The sequence below is a fragment of the Phascolarctos cinereus genome, unplaced genomic scaffold (genome assembly GCF_003287225.1).
Source record: "Phascolarctos cinereus isolate Bilbo 61053 unplaced genomic scaffold, phaCin_HiC Scaffold_4;HRSCAF=312, whole genome shotgun sequence".
Classification (NCBI taxonomy): domain Eukaryota; kingdom Metazoa; phylum Chordata; class Mammalia; order Diprotodontia; family Phascolarctidae; genus Phascolarctos; species Phascolarctos cinereus.
This window is the reverse complement of record NW_027555847.1, coordinates 310,414,538-310,433,311: the sequence shown is the minus strand read 5'-3', so window position 1 is coordinate 310,433,311 and position 18,774 is coordinate 310,414,538. Positions and strand designations below refer to the sequence as shown.

General features: G+C 35.3%; 1 protein-coding gene across 5 annotated transcripts in view; it reads right to left on the bottom strand.

The window, feature by feature from the left end:
- Positions 1 to 18,774, bottom strand: part of SSBP2 (single stranded DNA binding protein 2) — a 414,697-nt gene that overhangs the window by 222,249 nt on the left and 173,674 nt on the right. For all 5 annotated transcript variants that reach the window (XM_021007765.2, XM_021007760.2, XM_021007774.2 and 2 more), the window contains one exon: positions 17,830 to 17,914. In XM_021007765.2, coding sequence (XP_020863424.1) covers positions 17,830 to 17,914 — 85 coding nt within the window. The remainder of the gene's footprint in view (positions 1 to 17,829; positions 17,915 to 18,774) is intronic.

Genomic DNA, 18,774 nt, shown 5'->3' with positions numbered 1-18,774 from the left:
CAAAACTTTTTTTATAAGAATACTAAAGTGTTAATTGCCTATTAAAATATACCTCCCTTTTCTAACTACATACCTGTGTGAGGTAAGATTTTCTTCATATATTTCAATAACAACACCAACAACGATGTATCACAAGAAATTGAATGCGGAAGCAGATAAAAGAATCCAGTTATCTCCATTAGGCCAGGCATTAAAGAGATTTACAAAAATATGTAAAACAATGTCACTCTCCTCACTAATTTCTTTTTTGTTTTGGAAAATATAATAATTTCCATAAATATATATTTCATTAACATGCAATGGACTTGTTAATGTTATTTTTAATGAATTAATAAATAAATGTTTTATGTTTTTAATATGGTGTATATGGATAGATATAAATGCCATGAATAAAATTTAGGGTTCTCAATTTTTAAGACTGTAAAGCGATCCTAAAAACAGAAAGCTTGAGAATTTCTGGTCTCCATGTTTCTTCTTCTAAAATTGTCATGGATGTCCTTGTTACATGTATTGATTATCTTCAGAACTGCATAGCTATAATCCCTGATACTACGGAGGCTGAAGCTGGTGGACTCTTCAAGCTGCAGCATTCTAGACAGTAGTGGGAATAAAAGCTGATCAGGTATCCAAACTAAGTCTGGCACCAATACAGTGTGATCCTGAGAGCAGAGAACTACCAAGCTGCCTGAGGAGGGGCAAACCAGCCCACACTGGAAATAGAACAAGTCAAAGTTGCTGTGCTAATTCACAGTGGGTCTGAGCCCATCAATGGTGCTGTACTTCCAGCTTGGGGGGGACAGGGAGACCCAGTCTCAAAGGAAAACAAAGAAAATGATGTTGATATGGGAAGGTAGATATGATAATAACAAAGGCTAACATTCATAAAGTGCTTTAAGGTTTGCCAGATACTTTAAAAACATTATCTAAGGAGGATAAGAAGGCATTGCAAATAGCAATGGGAACTTAGCTAAATGCTTTTAAAAAAAGTATATGTGATCTTAAAAGAATATCATTTTTGTATAAATAGATTAAGCATAGTTTTATTCCTATAAATGAATGACTGTGCCTTGATTTTTTAACAGCTCCCATTTGATGGACTCCAGGTGAGCAAGGAGGGTGAATGCCAAAAATGGTATAATGAAATCTGGGAAAAGACTACATGATAACTGCTTTTTAAAAAGTATGCCTCTTTTAAGTAAATTTGTATTTAAGCAAGGAAATAAAGATAACTCTCTAACATTTACTTAATTTAGACACTTAAATTAAAAAGTGTCCCAAACTCGAAACATAAAGACCCTAAACCACCTCAGTACCAAGAAGATCTGTATCTTAGGGTCAAGCACAGTGGTCGTAATTCTATTTTTTTCAGCAGCTCCTTAACAGAAGAATCTCAAAGTAAAAAGCTGTTCCCTGGCTCCCTCAAGCTGAGCTTGGTATCCTCTGGTCATTTTGTCTGAGAAAGGCCACCTTAGTGGGAGAAAAGCAGCCTTATTTGTCTGTGTCTGGGGACTGCTGACTGTCTATTATTTCTCCCTTTAATAAATAACAGAAATAACAAACATTTTATAGATAATAATAAAAAAGAACATAAAAGCATTCCCTCTAAAATAAAAAAAGGTGAAATAACACATTGGAATAAGGGTCATGCTACAGATCTGATGGGCACATCCATCTTGAAGTCAAAAAAGATAAAACTAGCATTACCTGATCCACTGATTCAAAAACTAGCAAAAATATGCATTTCTTCGAGAGGACTCCACTTTGAGCTTAGAAAACGTATCCCAGAATTCTACCATATAATATCTTTTTCTAACATGTAATTTCTCAACTAAAAGTTACCAAGAAGCCCAGGGTAAGATTTAGAACATTCGAAATTCTTTAAAAACAACAAAAAAAGTTTTTCTTGACATAAAAACTCTTTCCATTTTCTGCTATCTACAATTCTAATAGACAAAATTAAGTATAAATTGTAGTCAACTTCATAAATTAGTAAATCTGATTAAAATCCTTAACCACTCTGTTTCACCTATTAGAACAAAGGTCCTAAGGAATAAAATGGAAGACAGTTTTTTATGGGTTGGAAAAGTAGGGAGTAATTTAGGCCTAAAGCACTATTCTCCAGTCTCTTAGTGAGAGTATGTTTGTGCAGCACTTAACAGACTACAGGTATCTAAGAGAGAATAGGAAGGCATTGTAAATAGGAGTGAGAGGGGCACATTTGACATACTTTTCCCCCACAAAATAAGGGAGCCAGGCATAATATAGTAGAAAGAACTGTGGCCTAGGAGTCAGAATGCCTAACATCTAATGCCTATTCCATTAACTAGCTTTGTGAGCATTAATGAACTACTACACAACATTATGTACTTATTGTCTTCTTAATTTTAAAAAATGGCAATTTTAACACTTATGTCCCATAGAGAAAATCAAATATCAATTCCTATACAACTGGATATATGACTAATCTACAACACATAATAGGACCTTTTGCTAATAATCATCTTCTTAGCTTTTTAAGACCATATAGCATTAGTTTTGCTGAAGCAAAACTACTCAATGCCTAACCATTTCTTTCCAAAAAATCAATCAGCACATGGACATCATTTGCCGGGCATTGATATTACAAATATACCTTCAACATACGCCTTTCCCTGCTGTAACCTTGCTGTTAAGTGTGTTGATTACCAAACTGAAAACTACCCTTTTTTTTTTGGTGAGGCAGTTTGGGTTAAGTGACTTGCCCAGGGTCACACAGCTAGTGAGTATTATGTGTCTGAGGCCAGATTTGAACTCAGGTCCTCCTGACTTCAGGGCCGGTGCTCTATCCACTGTGCCACCTAGCTGCCCCAAACTACCCTTGTTTTTGATAACTACTATCTTAGTGTCATGCAGTCTCATATGGCCATATAATCATATAACATTGTCATATATTCTCATTCTCATGCCAGTTTGAAGCATAAAGCACAATTGAAATTTGCCACTTTGAAGTCCATTTCTAAATACCTTCATATAAAATGGAGAAAAATCAGTTATCAGATATTCCTCAAAATCTGGATATTTTACTGAATTTTTCAAAGTCTCAATTTATAAGTTAGCAAAATGTGTGCTCACCTGGCAAACTTTTTTTTTTGCTAAATTTCTAATTCATATAGTATATTTTAGGCTTCTTTAGATAATATTTTTTATTTTCCATAATTTTATTTAATAGTTCATATTAATAGACAATTGGTCTTTCATACAAAAAGTAAACCAAGAATCGATTGGATCATTACTAGAGTTAAATCAGTAGAATAAACTGGGATTTGCACTATTACACCCACATCCCATGTTAGAATGGAAAGCAGTAGCTTTTGGAGTCAAAGTATCTGAGTACAAACACTAATTCAAGTATTTTAGCACCTCTATGACTTTGGGTAGCTTACCTTTAGATAAGTTTTTAAAGATTAATTTTTATTCCATAAAACAACTTTTATCCCTTGTTGGTACAAAATTCTGTTGTTCAACAGGCTTGCTGCTTTTAATTAAAATCTTTTTTTATCTAAAAGGAAACAATGTGTTTAAACTAAAAACTGAAGAGAGTTTCCTACATGCAGAAGGTTGTGAGATTCAAATGATAAAAGCCACATTAGACTAGTCAGTAGGAAATTTGTCCACGTTCTTGAAGGAAAAAAATCAATACGATTGGGAAATGGGGGAGAATTTTTGGCAAAAAACAATACTTGAAATAATAAATATTCAGATACTTAAGAGGAACAGTAAAGCCAATCGGAGATAGCAATATCTGGCTAAAAACTCTATAAGGAGATGAAAATAAATAATGGGGGAGGCAGTGTCTGAGAGTGGGGCCATAGCATCCCCATATGTAGAAATTCCATACTTCAATAATAAAACTGGCATAACAAGCAAAAACTATAGCCTACTCAGCTGAATAGGATACCATTTTTGAATGCTAAGTGAAATTTGAAAAACTATAAATTTTATAATAAGGGGTATTTCATTTAATTTAATATAGAATTGCATTTTTTCATTGAAATGATAAGTGATCTTAAGAATGTCCAATAAAGAAAATAACTACATGTTATAAAAGAGTAGTTTAAGTTTAAGAACACATAAGGATAGAGTATAGATTAGACAAGAATCTGAGTAACAGAGAAATTACTGTGGGAAGTAATTTTGAGTGAATTTAACAGTAATGATCATGCTCAATTACTGTTCCACCCATGCTCTACTTACTCCATCCTACCTCTTTCTTCTTGTTTATGCTGTGGCTCTGCCAGAAATGCCCTTTCCTCCTCTCTAATGTAGATCATATATAGCTTTCAAAGTTCATACCCCATTTCCTCCATGAAGCCTTTCCTAATAACTCCAGTCTACTTTGTTCATTTGATTTCTTGAAATCCTAGAACATTTACTATCACTCAACTTTTAACTGTATTCTATCTGAATTCTGAGGACTATTTTAAGTACAGATAAGATAATGTATGCTGAGGACTTTCTAAGATTTAATCACTGTACACCATTTGTTACTATGATCACAACTGACAACAATGAAATGAGAACAACAACTGCTAGTACTATTACTACTACAGAAAGGCCTATCACCAGTAGGGTAGACACTCAACAAGTAGGGACTATCCTGCTGAGGTTACGTTTGTTGTCCCAACAAGACCTGAAAAGAAGAGGGACTAGAAATGTGTTTGCTTTTGCCTTGTTTTGTTTTCAACATCTGATTTATAGATGCAGTTCCATACCAACACGGTGAGGTATTTTGGTTGTGGGGGAGGGGAGGAGGTTGGAATGAACTTTCACTATGGCAACTCATAAAACAAATGAAATAATAAAATGGTCCTCAGTCCTTCAAGATTCACTGACACACCTTCAGTGTTGGTAACAATAGTGGAAAAGGGAGTAGAGAATGTTGAGAATCGCCTAATTTTTAGAAACTCTATAAACACTAACCTATCTGTAGGTTCTCAAAATATAAGTCATGTCTAGAGTCCAATAAGCAGATATACTATCAAAGGAATTGAATCATAAATTGTCACATTCTTACAACAAAGGAAATCATAGACAAAAAGAAGCTGCAGTTAATTGGATGGATGGCTCATAAGCTTTTCTTAGAGAGGCAAATAAAGGATAGTGGAGGTGGTTTTACTGTGTCCAACAAAAAGCATCATTTTATGGTACTACTGGGCATTTGTATTGCAGGACTCATGGTAAACATTTGCAAGAATACCAAACAAGATAACAGAAGATTTATCATGTTTTAATTCTTGCTCCAGAAAATGAGAAAAATTTGATGAAAAGGAAGCAGCTTGGCATAGGAGATAAAGTCCTGGCCTTAGAATTAGGAAAACCAGGGTTCAAATAATACCACCAATATCGAAGAGCTATGTGTCTATGGGCTTATAAACTCCCTAAATTTAAGCCTCAGCTTCCACATCTGTAATATGGGAAAATTATGCTCAGAGTACCTACCAGTGCTGTTATGAGACTCAAATGAGAAAAAGTTGGTAAAGTGCCATGCAAACTTTAAAATGCAATCTGAAGTCAATTAATACCATTAATACCCTCCAAATAAAATTGCCACATACTTTAAGACTCAGTTACTTCAATGAAAAGGTGGTCATCTTTGTCAGTATTAGGGTAGTTGGAGGAAAAAAATTATATGTATGTAGATAGATAGATAGATAGATAGATAGATAGATAGATAGATAGATAGACAGACAGACAGACAGATAGATAGATAGACAGATAGATGGCACAGGATTAGTTGAAGATTAAGGGGTCATATCTGGAGAATAAAATGAAGGGATGAGGGAGGATTACACTCGGAGAAGAAGAAAGGGAGAGGTAGAATGGGGTAAATTATCTCACAAAGAAAAAAACAAGTCTCTTAAGGTGGAAGGGAAGCAGGGAAAGGTGAGAGGGAATGAGTAAATCTTATTCTCACAGCATTTGGCTTAAGGAGGGAATAACATACACATTCAATTGGGTATGGAAGTTTGTCTTACCCTACAAGAAAATAGGGGGGAGAAGGGGACAAGAGAGCAGGGGGATGATAGAGAGGAGGGCAGATTGGAAAAGGGTGTAATCAGAAGTAAATACTTCTGAGGAGGAACAGGGTCAAAAGAAAGAACGGAATAAATGGGAGGGCAGAATAGGATCAAGGGAAATACAGTTAGTTTTTCACATGTCTGCTATGGAAGTGTTTTGCATAACTGCTCATGTACAACCTATATTGAGTTGCTTGCCTTTTCAATGAGGGTGGGTGGGGAGAGAGAAAGAGAGAAAATTTGAAACCTAAAGTTTTAAAAACATATGTTTAAAAAAAAGTTTTCACATGCTATCAGGAAATAAGAAATACAGGAAATGGGGTACAGAAGTCTATCCTGCCCTACAGGAAAATAGAAGGGGAAGGGGATAAGAGAAGGGGGGAGAGAGAAAGAAAAGAGGACAGACATGGGGAAGGGATATTCAGAATGCATGCCATCTTGGGGTGGGGAGGGGGTGAAATGGGTTGAAAATTTGGAACTCAAAAACTTCTGGAAATGAATGTTGAAAACTACAAATAAATAAATTTATATAAAAAAAAGAGGTACCAAAAAAAATTTAAAAACAGAGGGATAAAAAAAGGAAAAAGAAAAGGTGGTCATAGAGAAAGATGCTCCAAAATCTTTTAAAGAACAAGGTTCAGAAGTAAACTACAAGAGAATACAAAACTGATTAGATGATATAGACATGTACCACCTATCCATCAAAAGCAGTTTCTTCAATAAGAAAGTGGGAAGCACTGGACATGTCAAATACCAAAAATATGAAACTGACTGTATTTTGACAAACAAGAAATAACATTACTGAGAAGGGAGTCATTTCTAAATCAAATGTCTATGTAGATAGAGTTAGACTACTGACTTATTAAATCAAAGATCAAAATCAATACTATATTAGAAGAGAATAAAATTATAAGATATGTCAAGGTATCAAAGCAATTCTAATTCTAATCTCATTAAAGAAGTAATTTATACAAACAAAGAGAAACTGATAAAAGAACAGGCCTTGACACAGACTAAGACATCACTTCCTAAAGAATTTTCATGAATGTAAATCAGTTGCCACAATGAAGATATGCAAAAGACCCAGAGACCATCTCAAACAGCACATACAAGATGTCTTTGCTAAGTAAAGAGTTATAGCATCACAGATGATCTAGAATATAAACCTGTCTATAAAATCTTACAGAGGGAGATCATAAAAAATGAAGAAAAATATTGCCTCATGTAACAGTGAAAAGTAGTAAAAAAGAAGAAGAAGTCCAAAGAAAGCTTAGCAAGAGAACCAATTAAGCTAGATAATCCTTGGGGGCATTTAAAGATGAAACTAAAAGGAAAGAAACAAAAGAATGAAAAACTATAAGATCCCAAAATATTTTCTATAAATTTTTTTACCCATCAACTTCATGCCTCACTACATTTGAACCCTGACATCAAAGTCCTCAATTGCTGCATACGATCCTACAATCTTGGATATAGACTGAAAAGAACTTTGGAATCATATTGTCCAAATACCACATTTTACTACAACTGAAATAACAAGGCCACTAACTTAAGCAATCAACCCATGTTAATCACAGAATTGTGTCTACATGCCAATTAACTAGAACAAAACAGAATATTCTAATACTGTTACAGATAGTAATAATAATAATAATAATAATAATAATAATAATAATGATGATGATAATGATAATAACAATAGTAACAGCAAGGCTTTCTATTCTAATAAGTTCGTGTTTGGATCTCTGTGATTTGTAACACCTTTATCTTATCCTGGAGTCACCGAGGCTGCATGTTATTGATATTTCATTATTTCATATCATAAGTATATTTTTAACTTATTTTCCTTTTCAGTTAAAATCCCTGTACTTAAGTTATAGCTATAAGACAAGATGTATAGTTACATTGCAAATAACTACTAAGAATTCCCTAGAAGCCTCTTGAAAAAGTATATAGACCCTTAGACTTCCCATAAGTTATAGGATTCCTAACTGGGAACCTTATATCCCTAACTGGGAAGGGGAATCCATGTGAGTCAACAATCATCCTAGCAATTGCTTGACTGAGTAATAAATATACATTTCTAAGAGATTTGATCCTCTAAAACACAATGTTACAGATTTCATTTATTTATTTCAACATATACATTATCTTTGTTTCATGAGAATGATTTACATATGAATTGAGGCTTCTTTGATGAAAGTTTGAAAAGGAAACAGGGAGATTCCAAGTTAGAACAGGAGTTAGGTAGCTATGTAGCTATACTATATACCTAAAGGGTAAGGAAGCTTAAACAATCAGCTAATGAATTTACTTCAGGTAATCCATCTAGACTAAAGATTACTAAGTCAACAGCAAGAGGGAAATTTCAGAGCAGAGAAGAGGAGGGACTGAAACCATTGAGATCTCCATGGAGGGTAAAGGAAGCTACTCCAAAGCCCATTGGTAAAAATATTATTTTTAATTTTAAAAATTTTACTAAAGATCAGCACTAACTACTATATTCTTAATTTTTAAAAAATTTTGCTTTTTCATATAAAACCAGATGGGCTTAGCTAGATATGGGGTTTGTGCTAAGGAAAAGTGGGAAATATGTTTGGATAGGTAGGAGGAGGAAGCCAGATTTCACATGAATTTTAATGATAGAGAATTCTGTCAGTACATTATCACTACCTGTTATTACAAGAATGATTATTTGCTACAAAACCCTCTAAAGATAACAGCCTAACTTTTAGAAAATTGAGTATAGAAAAAGGTTAAAATGTCTTTATACCAAAATTGTCTCTAATAGTAGTAATGCTGTTGCATTTTTAGTAGATCCTAAGAATGTCAAGAGATTGGATTTTTTTAAAGATAAAAGTAATTATCTTTTATCACCATCTCTGGAACGGTGACAATGTGTACCAAACATTGAAGAAGATATGAAGTTCTAGGTTCTCCCCTGGTACACGTATTTTAAGTTAGGTAATATAATTCAGACCATTAATATACAATTGTTATGATATTATAAAGAAGAATCAAGGCAAGGAAAGGACAGAAAGGAAGAAATGAATGTATGATAGAAACAAAAGGAAGGAAGGAACAGTCAAGAATTATTAAGTGATAGGGAATTAAAAAAAACATGGCATAAGACAAATATTTAGATTCCTTAGAAAGAATAATTCACTTTCATTTTTGCCATGAGACACAGTATGGCATAGTAGAGAGCCCATCTCAGGATCAGAAATCACAATCTCTCAGGGCCCTAGCAAATCTCTAAAACTGTATGTTTCCAAGTAGCTACAGATCTGTTATGGTTAGAGGCACTTTCCTTACTGAAAGATCCCTTCACCACTCCCCTTTTCTCCCCCCACTTCCTGAGACTGCCATAAAGAATACTGACATAGCATGGAAGTCAACTGCTAAAAATAGTTTACCAAATAATTATTTTGCTTATAATTTTATATACTGTACTTAACAAAAAACTGAGAATAAAATCTCATCTAATCTAGAAGAATATAAATTCCTTAATGGCAAAGACTCAATTCCCAACATAATGCTTTGTACATGGCAAGTGACTAATAAATGTTTGTTTAATCAAATCATGTATTTCAAAGGTATTCTACCCTGATCAAAGTACAGTAGTATAGAAAAGAATGTATATAACAAGCCTTGTCAGCTACTGTTTTGAAAAAAAAAAGTGGACAAACATAAAAGGAAGCAAAGTTGCTTCTCTCAATGTAAATTGCTTTCTGGAACCACAATATAGCTCTCGTTTTCAAAAACTCAGCCATTTATTAACTCCAAAATAGATGCCTTTTTCAGTCTCTATTACAATCTTAATTAGGATCTAGTTCCTTTTTTTAAAACAAGAAAACTGTTGAACATATAAAAGTATATTTTTCTAAATATACATGTTTATTTAAAATAGTTGTCCCACAGATTTGATCTAATGACATAATAAAACAGATACTGTATTAAGAATGAAATGAAATGTGAAGAAATTATATATAATCAAAGCAGCATGATATGCAAAAATGATTCTCCAAATTGAATATTCTGGAAAGATCCAAATATAGAATTATTTTTTAAAATCTTGAATATTGCCAACCTATGTGTGAATCAACTCAACATTTATTAATGATGTTTTTGTGCAGACTACTGGGGGAACTTATGATCCAGAAGATATGGCCTGTGTCTGCAAGGAAATTATACTAACTGGAAAGCACACATCCCTTTCCCCTCTTCCCCAATAATTGCAAGATGCATTAATAGAACTATATATCGAGATGTGCAAATGCAAGAAGGGCACAAACTTAGTAAGTATGGTGCTTACATTCTTCTCACCTTATGGTCCCTGCCTAACTATCCTCCCTTTTCTTCCCTCAACCTTCACAACCTTGCATATCAACGCACTGGGGAAAACAGTACTGAAATTCTTTTCCAGGTTGAAAATGACACAAAGCTGAAGAGATCCTGGCATGTTAGAAGATTGGGCCAAATCTACCAAGATAAAATTTCAAATGGATAAATGTAAAGTCTTATATCCTGGTTAAAAAAATCAACTTCACAAGTCTAAGTGCAGCCAAATAACTGTCCTGCAAAAAGACCCAAGTGTAGGCAAACTTAGAAAGAATGAAGAACATCATGTGGGAACCAAAAATGCTAATGCAATCTTTGGCTACATTAAGAGAGAAAATGGTGCCCAAGTATACTTTCTGCCAAGGTCAGACCCCATCTAAAGTACTGTGGTCAGTTCTGGGTATGGTTTAGGAAGTATATTTATTGATAGGCTAGAAAGCATCAACAGGACAGTACGTCATTTAGAATCACAGATTTTGATATAGCGTGTTCTTCAGAAGTCACACAAGTCTAACCACTTCATTTTACAGAGATGATGTACAAGTCCAATCAAATCAGTTTAGAGAAATAAAAACTGAGGTACAGAGAGATTAAACATCTTGCTCAATATCACATAGTTAATAAACAGCTCGATTAAGATTGGGACCTGGGCCCTCTGACCCTAGACATCTTGGACCAGATAAACTACAAGGTCCTTTCCAGACACAGATCTATAATCCTCAGCATTTGAGGCCTTGACATGTGAAAAAAGAGACTCACCTTATTCTACTTGGGCCCAGATAGCAGAGCTTAAGGCACTGGGTAGAGAATGAAAAGAAAATGGCTCCTGCTTTGGGGAAGGTGGTGACTGAGGTTTTTCTGGGTATCAAAGCAACCAGGCTTAGCACCTGAAAGATCTGCATAATAAAGGCAGGAATGTAGACCAGAGGTGGAAAACAATGACTTTGACTCAACTTCTTTTTTGGGGGGGGAGGGAGGAATGGGGTTAAGTCACTTGCCCAGGGTCACACAGCTAGTAAGTGTTATGTATCTGAGGTCCAGGGTCAGTGCTCTATCTACTGTACCACCTAGCTGCCTCTCAACTTAACTTCTGTTTCCTCTAAATTATATCTTCATGCTAAGCAAGAAAGGATTTTGGTAATAAATTAATTAGATAGCTATTTGCAATATTGCTATTATAAAGGGCATATCAATAAATTCTTCTTTGTCTCCACTCACCACCAGTGTTGTTTCCCACAAGGTCCTACCTAAATATATAGGCTCCCTGACCAGAACATAGGGTCCTTGAAGGGCAGGGATTGTCTCACTTTTGTATTTATATCCCCAGTGTCTGGCAGAGTTCTTGACATACAGTAGGGACAGGGTATGACCTATGGTTTCACTTACATTCTAAGGAACTTCTGGATGAGGAAACTCCCTTTACCAAGGCAGGTCAACACTTTCTTTGCAGCTAAGTCTTAGAGAATTGGCTCAGGGTCACAGAGCCCATAAGAGTCAGGGACAGGACTGAAACCTTGGTCTTGCATGGTTCTGAGGCCAGCTGTCCAAAAACTATGCCACACTATCTCTGGCCTACAACAAGGACTCAAGAAATGCTTTACAAGCCCAGGTAAGCAACAGGCCAGTGAACATTATATTCGCTAATTTTACAATGGGGCTAGCAGATACCAGTGGAGGATATGCACCTTACTGCCAGTACCCAATCAGTACAGACCACTGAATTCCAGCAGAGAAATGTATATAGAAGAGATATAGAATGGAGTAGGACCAGTAGGGAGTAGGCCCACAAGAGGGATATGATTACATCACCAGAAGACATAAGTGGTCCTGCAGCATGAGAAGTGTGAATTGGCCCTTCACATATGCATTCTTGCCCATGTATGTTCCCAAGAGGTGCCCCTTATTACTATTCATGCTCCCAAGTCCCCATTGTTACTTTACATGTATTATGGAAGAATGAATAGAGGGCAAATAGTGGGGCAAATGACCTATTATGAATTTTCTTGCAATGTTACTTCATAAATGCCTTTAAGAAATTTTTCCTTGTGTATTGTACCTACATGCATTCTCTTCTAGTGCGGGGGCCTCCAGAACAGTTATCGTAGGTACTCTGTAGGACCACTTCCATTTTGAACTACAGCTGATGAGTTTCCATTAATGCATCTACTTTTTCACTACTCCTACTGATGATACCACTGATTTCTAAGTACACAAGGAAAAATTTCCTAATAATGAAAGCTGTCTAAAAGTGGAATGAGCTGTCTTAGGAAGCAACAGGTTCCCTTTCCCTAAAGTGTTTAAGCAATTGTTGTATTGAGGTTTGTCAGGATATTGCAGATGGGATTCTGGTTCAGGTACGGGCAGTTCCCTTCCTCTGAGCTCCACTTCAACCATGAGATTTTATAACTCTCAGAAAACACTTTTTATTTTAGTAGTTTACTGGGTAATTAAAAACTACAGGAAAGATCTCACAGAAGAGATGGCAGTGAGTTGAGCCTTGAAAAAAAATGGACTCCCCCTAATGTCAGCAAATTTTATAATGGAGAATTGCTTTAGAATGCCTGGGGCAATGAGAAGTGACCCGATTTGCCACAAACCCATGGCTTATATGTGTCAGAGGCAGAATTTGAAACTTGGTCTTCCTAACTCCAAGTCTTTTTCTATACCCATGCTGAAAATCAGGCTTCCATGCCCCAAACCTAGTAGGGGCTTAATAAATGCTTGTTGATTGATTGCTATAAGCCTTTCTAGTTGAGTAGAATCTGCCATAGCTTGTGCTCTTCAAGCATGGCCATCAGAACTAACAGATGCCTCCATCCCATGATGAGGAAAGGTAATAGGATTTTGTGAAGGACTAGATTTCTTAACCTAGACCTGTAACTTCATTGGGACAGGGAATTCCTATACCTCTCCCAATGCAGGTTGATACCAGCTTTGAAATTTAACAGCCTTAGAGACTTGTGGAGGAGGGTGGGGCACTGAGAACTTCATTGCCTTGTCTAGCTCACATAGCCATCATGATTAAAAGGTAGGACTTGAACTCACATCTTCCTGACACCAAGAATTATCTCTGCTGCAGCAAGCTGCTTCTTGCTTTATACGATAATTATTCATAAATATAAAAATTCCTTAACATAATGAGTAAGGAAAGAAGTGAAGAAGCAAATGTGCACTTTGCTGGGTGCATTTTACTTACTGCTCCAAGTATAGGAGCCAGATCTTCGGAATCAGAAGCCAGTTTTATGTTAATAGTCTTGAAAGCAAGAGTAGAATAAGTTAGAGAATAAAAACTAAAGTACCCTGCCAATACAATGACTTCTCAGAAGACACAAAAATCTCTTCCTATAGTCTTATGTCACTTTAGCTGAAGAGGGCCTGAGTGCCTAGCAATCATGCTGTACACCTCTGAGCCCCAACAGTCCTGGAAACTGTGGTGACTCTGGAAAACTACAGCCCAGAAGAACCCAGTGGCATTTATACTTGGTTCTGAAGGACATGTGACAAGTCCAGAAAAATCATTGTATCAGATAGTTAGGTACCTGTAGTGGGATGGGAGGGGGATATCTTTCTACTACGAAGGACAATGAAAGCAAAAAGGGACCATGGAAATAGAAAAGACTCATTGAGGAACTGAACAAGAAAAGAGTCTGGATCAAGGGACAAATATGGTACTAGAACTTTTCTCAGAATATTCTGCCTTACTCTTTACTAAAGAGTTCAAACGTAGAGAAGCATTCAATCACTGATTCAAAACAAAAACAAAAACCCTCAGAAAGTACAAAAGATTGAAATTTTCAGTCAAAGCTGAACATTCTCATTGTTTCCATGTGATTAATCTAATGATCAGATAGAATGATAACTAATCAGATGGAAGCCTCCTTTCACCTGACAGATTGGCTTTACGACAAAGGTACTTTTCAGGACCGTCTAGTTCTACTATTAAAACATTCAACCGTGCCCATCTCCTGACACTAGACTACTCTTCTCTTCAAGGGAACTTTGTTCTCTGATGGGCATGGGCTATAAGAAATATTGCAATTAGCAAATGTTTGTTTACAACCCTGCAGGCATTATATTTCCACCTTACCTGTGAAGACTTACAAGCCCTGATGAGAACAAAACAAAGTATAAAATGTAGGAAATCATTTAAGTAGTCAGATTTTTGATTATCTGTACTGGTGGGCAGCCATAGCACGGTTAACCCTAAAACATGGAAACTCTATCAGAGGCTGGGTTTCTACTTTACCTTCCAGAAGCCCCAAGCTAGGTTGACAGTATGGGTAACTACTAGGTAAAAGTTAAGCTAAAAAATGTACCTGAGCTCTGAAATTACCCTCCAGAATTGTTCAAAGACAGGAAGAGTAGAAAACTGAAATTTTACTCTACTATCAGCAATGGTTTTAAAAGTAGACTAAGGAGGCTATACATAGATGTACATAGAAGGTTCCCTGCTCCCCAAAACTACTTTTCTTCATTGGTCACTGATTAATGAAACTTCCAACAACAGAAAGGTTTTTTTATCCTAAGATCTGATGTATTCAAATTCAAATACTTTGAGCTTATCAGTTATTGCTATACTTTAGCATAAAGAATACTTCCTGAAAGTGACATATGTGATCAGAGGAAGAAGGCTATCAGAAGACACTAGTTGCCTGAAAAAAAAAAAAACACTAGAGGAAGGAAAGGCTAGAGACATCAAAACATGTTTTATCACCATAATTTCGGGATGTCCACCTTGATTAGCACAATAAAATAATTATTAATTAGGACTCTACCGATCACAAATATATGATAATTCAGATAGTGTATTTATTAATTCACTAAGTTCAAAAAGCTCTTTGCAAATTTCTAGGGATTTATTTGTGAGTAGGAAAGATTTAGTCAAAACCACAAATTTCAACTGCTAGGTCCAGAAATTACTCATTATGTTAAGGAATTTTTATATTTATGAATAATTATCATATAAAATGAGAAGCAGCTTGCTGTAGCAGACAGAGATAATCCTTGGTGTCAGGAAGATGTGAGTTCAAGTCCTACCTTTTAATCATGATGGCTATGTGAGCTAGACAAGGCAATGAAGTTCTCAGTGCCCCACCCTCCTCCACAAGTCTCTAAGGCTGTTAAATTTCAAAGCTGGTATCAACCAGCATTGGGAGAGGTATAGGAATTCTCTATCCCAATGAAGTTACAGGTCTAGGTTAAGAAGAAATCTAGTCCTTCACAAAATCCTATTACCTTTCCTCATCATGGGATGGAGGCATCTGTTAGTTCTGATGGCCATGCTTGAAGAGCACAAGCTATGGCAGATTCTACTCAACTAGAAAGGCTTATAGCAATCAATCAACAAGCATTTATTAAGCCCCTACTAGGTTTGGGGCATGGAAGCCTGATTTTCAGGAGTTTCCATTCTATTGGAGAGAAACATGTACACAAATAAAATAAATACAAAGAAACTGGATGGATGACACAAATGGCAGGGGGGATGTCCACTAGAGACAGAACATGTTTGCTCTCTGAGGACTAGCTTTGCTAGGCCTTGAGAAACTTTCTGGGGTTAGAGTGAGTAAGGGTGAGGGAAGAGGATTCTCTCACTATAACAGAAATTTCTGTAAATCAAATTATGCTGTACTATTGATTTAATTGGAGATAAATTCTCACAGTGGAAAAATTGGGTCCCAAGATATAATAGAAATGTCACTTGGGAAATACAGTAAATTTTTAAACACAAATTAAATGAACAAACGTTTCAAAATGTGTATGTTGCAAAACAGCTGTACATTGGCATGGGTAGAAGGAGTTCCTTAAATTAGTGAAATCACACGTCTTCAACACCACCACCATCACAACCATCAACAATATATATATAAGGATTAGTTATCATAGCAGTGATTATGTAACAGAAGCATTCTTCTATTTTTTTCTTGCCATTTCTTCACATCTCTGAACAAAATGTTTTGAAATTTTTCATTTAAAATGAAGGAGGTTACAGGAAGTATTTTTCCAACTCAATATTTTCCTCCTCACCTATAAACATTTCTACAATTGTTCATTAAAAATTAAATTGATCATTTTCTGATACTGTAGATGTAATGAGAATTCTAATCATCCTTTCACGGAAAATAACAGGCATTTGATTCATCAAATGTACACATGCACCTTATTTTACAGAGCAGATGTGTTCCCAAAATACTGGCTGCAACACAAATTTCTGTAAGTCAAATGATACCTTCCCACTTATTTACTTGGAGATGAAAATTCCCACAGTAGAATAATCCCAAGATGACAGCTATGTCATTTGGGAAATAAAGCAAGTATTTTAAAGATACATTAAAAGAATAAATCAATATCACATAATCATATATTTAGAAACTGCAAGGTACTTCAGACTCCCATTCTTCAGACATCCTCTATTTGGCTTTTAAAGCCCTTCACAAACCTGGCTTCAACTTATCTATGAAGTCTCTTTATATATCAACTCCTACCACCTGGTTCATGCCCTAATGCTTCAGTCAAACTGGACTTTTCTCTGTTCTCCACACCACCCCATCTCCGTTCTCCATGCCTTCACACTGGCAACTCCAAATACTGGAAATGCACTTCTCCCTATTTACATTTCATAGAATCTTTTAACTTCCTTCTAGATTTTTCCTGATTCCCCGGCAACTACTGCTTTCCCTCCTTAACAACTCAGTTTTCCTTTAATCCTTGTGTTTTTTTCAAATTTTCTGTCAAATTGTCCACCCAAATTTCTTCATATTTCTGATACTTAGTACCATCAGATCTCTGGGCATAATCTGGGGGTCCCCTCCCTTCTTGGTCATTTACAATAGACATGTGTATATTCAAGGTAATTGAAGGAATGTCTCATTTTATTCCCTTATAAATTTTACAATTAAAACTACACATTTATATTGATGCAAAACAACCTCCAAGCCCCTATCTATGGTTGTCCCTTACTCCACACAATCACTTCGAGAGAGATGTACTTTGCTGCAATATGTTCCTCAAAGAGCTGATTCAATTTAAGATTAAATTTTGTATAAAGCAAAGAAAAAGTAAAATGCAGAAAGAGTTGTTTCTTAGTAATCCTATGGCAAAATGATTCGTACATCAAAGAATCTTTTCATTGAGTAATTATCCCTTAATTTTTGTAAATTTAGACTTACACATATCAGTTTTGTTTCAAAGTAAGGTAACTTCAATAAATTAGAATTGTAACTGTATGCCCACCCTATGTATGCTCATCAAAACTCAGATGGTAATGATTTGTTGATTTTTAAAAAGCAATTTCCCAAAACCAAAGCATAACCACAGTATTAAATAGAAATGTAAGTGAACAAGAACCTATACATTATATACAACTGGTTTTTCAAGCCCTCTAATTCAAAAAGAAAAATGTCAATATAACTTCCTCAAACAGCAAGGGACTTACGTAATCATGGAAGGCTTTAGCTTCACTTGAGTGTTCACATGTTTCACGTCTTTCTGGAGCTGCACAGTAGAGGTCCCAAAATACACTATAAAAAAATAAAACAACAGTAAGAAAAGTCATAGCACCAGTACGAGAAAATGATCATTCCTCTAATGCAAAGACATTTGGAAGAGTCTTGCTTTCCTACAGCAAAATTTTCTTCATAAGGCAACATAATGTACCATTAGGAAGGTTAACATGTAATATTCATATAACTTTAGGGTACCTCCAGAAGTTTATTTCCCACAAGACTGGAAGATGTTTGAGATGCGATATTCCTGAACTTTGTATAAATGAAATTATTAAACATCTATGAATTAAAAATCAACACTAAAAACAAAAGAAAAAAATCAACAAATTCATCCATGTACAGTAATGTTTTTCAAAGTTACTGAGAAGGATTTGTGAAAATCATATAAGGTATTTTCAAGACAATCCCTGAAGTACTGAAAAGGTAAGTAAAATATCCTAATTTAATTGATGGAGAACAAAGAAATTTGTTCATTTGTCCAAGATTATTGAGTTGTTCAGTTAGGAAGTGTACTTATTTTTAGCCAAATTTTTTGCCCAATAAAACACAACAAAGCAACATTTCTTCAAATGTTTTCTTCTTCTACAATGAACAGAGGATGATTAGAACTCAAGAATCTAAGTTTGATGACTATTCCAAGAAGATATTTTCTCTTTCATGTAAGACCTAACACAAAGGAATTTCTGCTAAGTGTTCTGTAGCACAGAAGATTTTTTTTTTCTGAGCAAGATAAACAACCAGGGTAAAGTATAACTTCTTATTTTAAAATTATCTCCCTGTATTTTGGAAATAATGCTACATAACACTAAAGACTTCCTGAGCTGTAAAATCTACATTGTTGAATAAAAGAGAAAAGAAGTTTTAATAGATCCTTG